Genomic DNA, 1,459 nt, shown 5'->3' on the forward strand with positions numbered 1-1,459 from the left:
ACTGGAAGACTCATAGTATGTTTGTGGATTTATTTAGTTTACAATATGTTTAGACTATATTCATGTGTACTTGCATTATATATTTCTGTTTGTTTATTCATTTTATCTACTTTTTTTCTGTTGATGGAAACAGAAGAAATACAAAAAAATATCAGTGATGTTTAGTTCATGTTTTAGAAAATACCAATTTTATTAACCCGGTCTGGTCTGGTATTAGCCTGTTTCTACCAGACCATTGTACTTCATTTAATTTGTACAGAAGGTCTGGAATCGCTCAATTGACAAACGTTAACTCACTTGAAGGTGGGTCTCTGTTGAAGTTTAAAACTATTGGATCTGCCCAGTGCCACTCTGGATCTGCCAACCAACCATGTCATGCCATGACTACTGAAGGGAAATGAAAATTGAGCGGAAGTAGTAGGCAGGCGGTGCCAGGCTAGTCTGGTATCAGAGGCAAGAGAAATTCACAGCACAACTTGAGGTGAGAATACTGATAATATTAACTTTATTGACACAATTAATTCATTAAAACTATGGATAGAAACCTTGGAATAAAAAGGCCAAGCTGAGTTAAACACGACAACACTACAACCCTCAGAACACAGCAAGTGAATAGGATCAAAATGAACAGACATTTTAAACACTGCAATCAAAGCACAGCACAATCATGGAACACAGTGACTGTATAAATGTGTATCTATTAGTACCACCTCACACTGTAGGTGGGTCAAAACCACTTCAAACACTAGGGGGTGGCAGAGGGCTGCCCTAGCCACAGAGTCACTTTCTGACAATGAGGCACAGCAAACCTGTGTAGCCCTGGTTAAAATGAATGAAGATATCAAGCTATTTAATAGTTAAATAGTTAGAAATTAATTAAATATGAATCATATATATATATACAATACAAATATATAAATATGGTTAAAATACACTCAACAAAAATATAAACGCAACACTTTTGTGTTTGCTCCCATTTTTCATGAGATGGACTTAAAGATCTAAAATTCATTCCAGATACACAATATTACCATTTCTCTCAAACATTGTTCACAAATCTGTCTAAATGTGTGATAGTGAGCACTTCTGAGAGCATAAATGAGCCTTAAGACACACAAGGTTACAACTCTCCATTAACTATTTTATCACCAGCCCATTATCATCATTATACTCATCCCACAACGTGCTATGCACATTAAAATCTCCACAACATATAACTTTCCCTCCTAAATACCCTACCAGTTCATTCATACCCTCTATAGAAAGTGTTTTACATGGATTATAAAAGTTAACAATTTTAACCTTGCCTTCTTTTGTCCACACTTCAACTACTAAGAATTCTAAATATTTACCTTTCCCCAACAACCTATAATGTATACCTTGCTTTATAAATATCACCCCCCCCCCTCCACTACCCTCCCCCCTATCTCTACGTATACACACATACCCTTTAATTACA

General features: G+C 35.7%; 1 protein-coding gene across 1 annotated transcript in view; it reads right to left on the minus strand.

The window, feature by feature from the left end:
- Positions 1-436: 436 nt before the first annotated feature.
- LOC307269630 (uncharacterized protein) overlaps positions 437-1,459 on the minus strand; it is a gene marked incomplete at its 3' end in the record, with an annotated part of 17,972 nt that continues 16,949 nt past the window's right edge. Inside the window, exon 5 of the mRNA XM_080052627.1 lies at positions 437-441. Coding sequence (XP_079908753.1) covers positions 437-441 — 5 coding nt within the window. The remainder of the gene's footprint in view (positions 442-1,459) is intronic.

Source organism: Ammodytes marinus (assembly GCF_949987685.1).
Source record: "Ammodytes marinus genome assembly, chromosome: 24".
NCBI classification, from domain to species: Eukaryota; Metazoa; Chordata; class Actinopteri; order Uranoscopiformes; family Ammodytidae; genus Ammodytes; species Ammodytes marinus.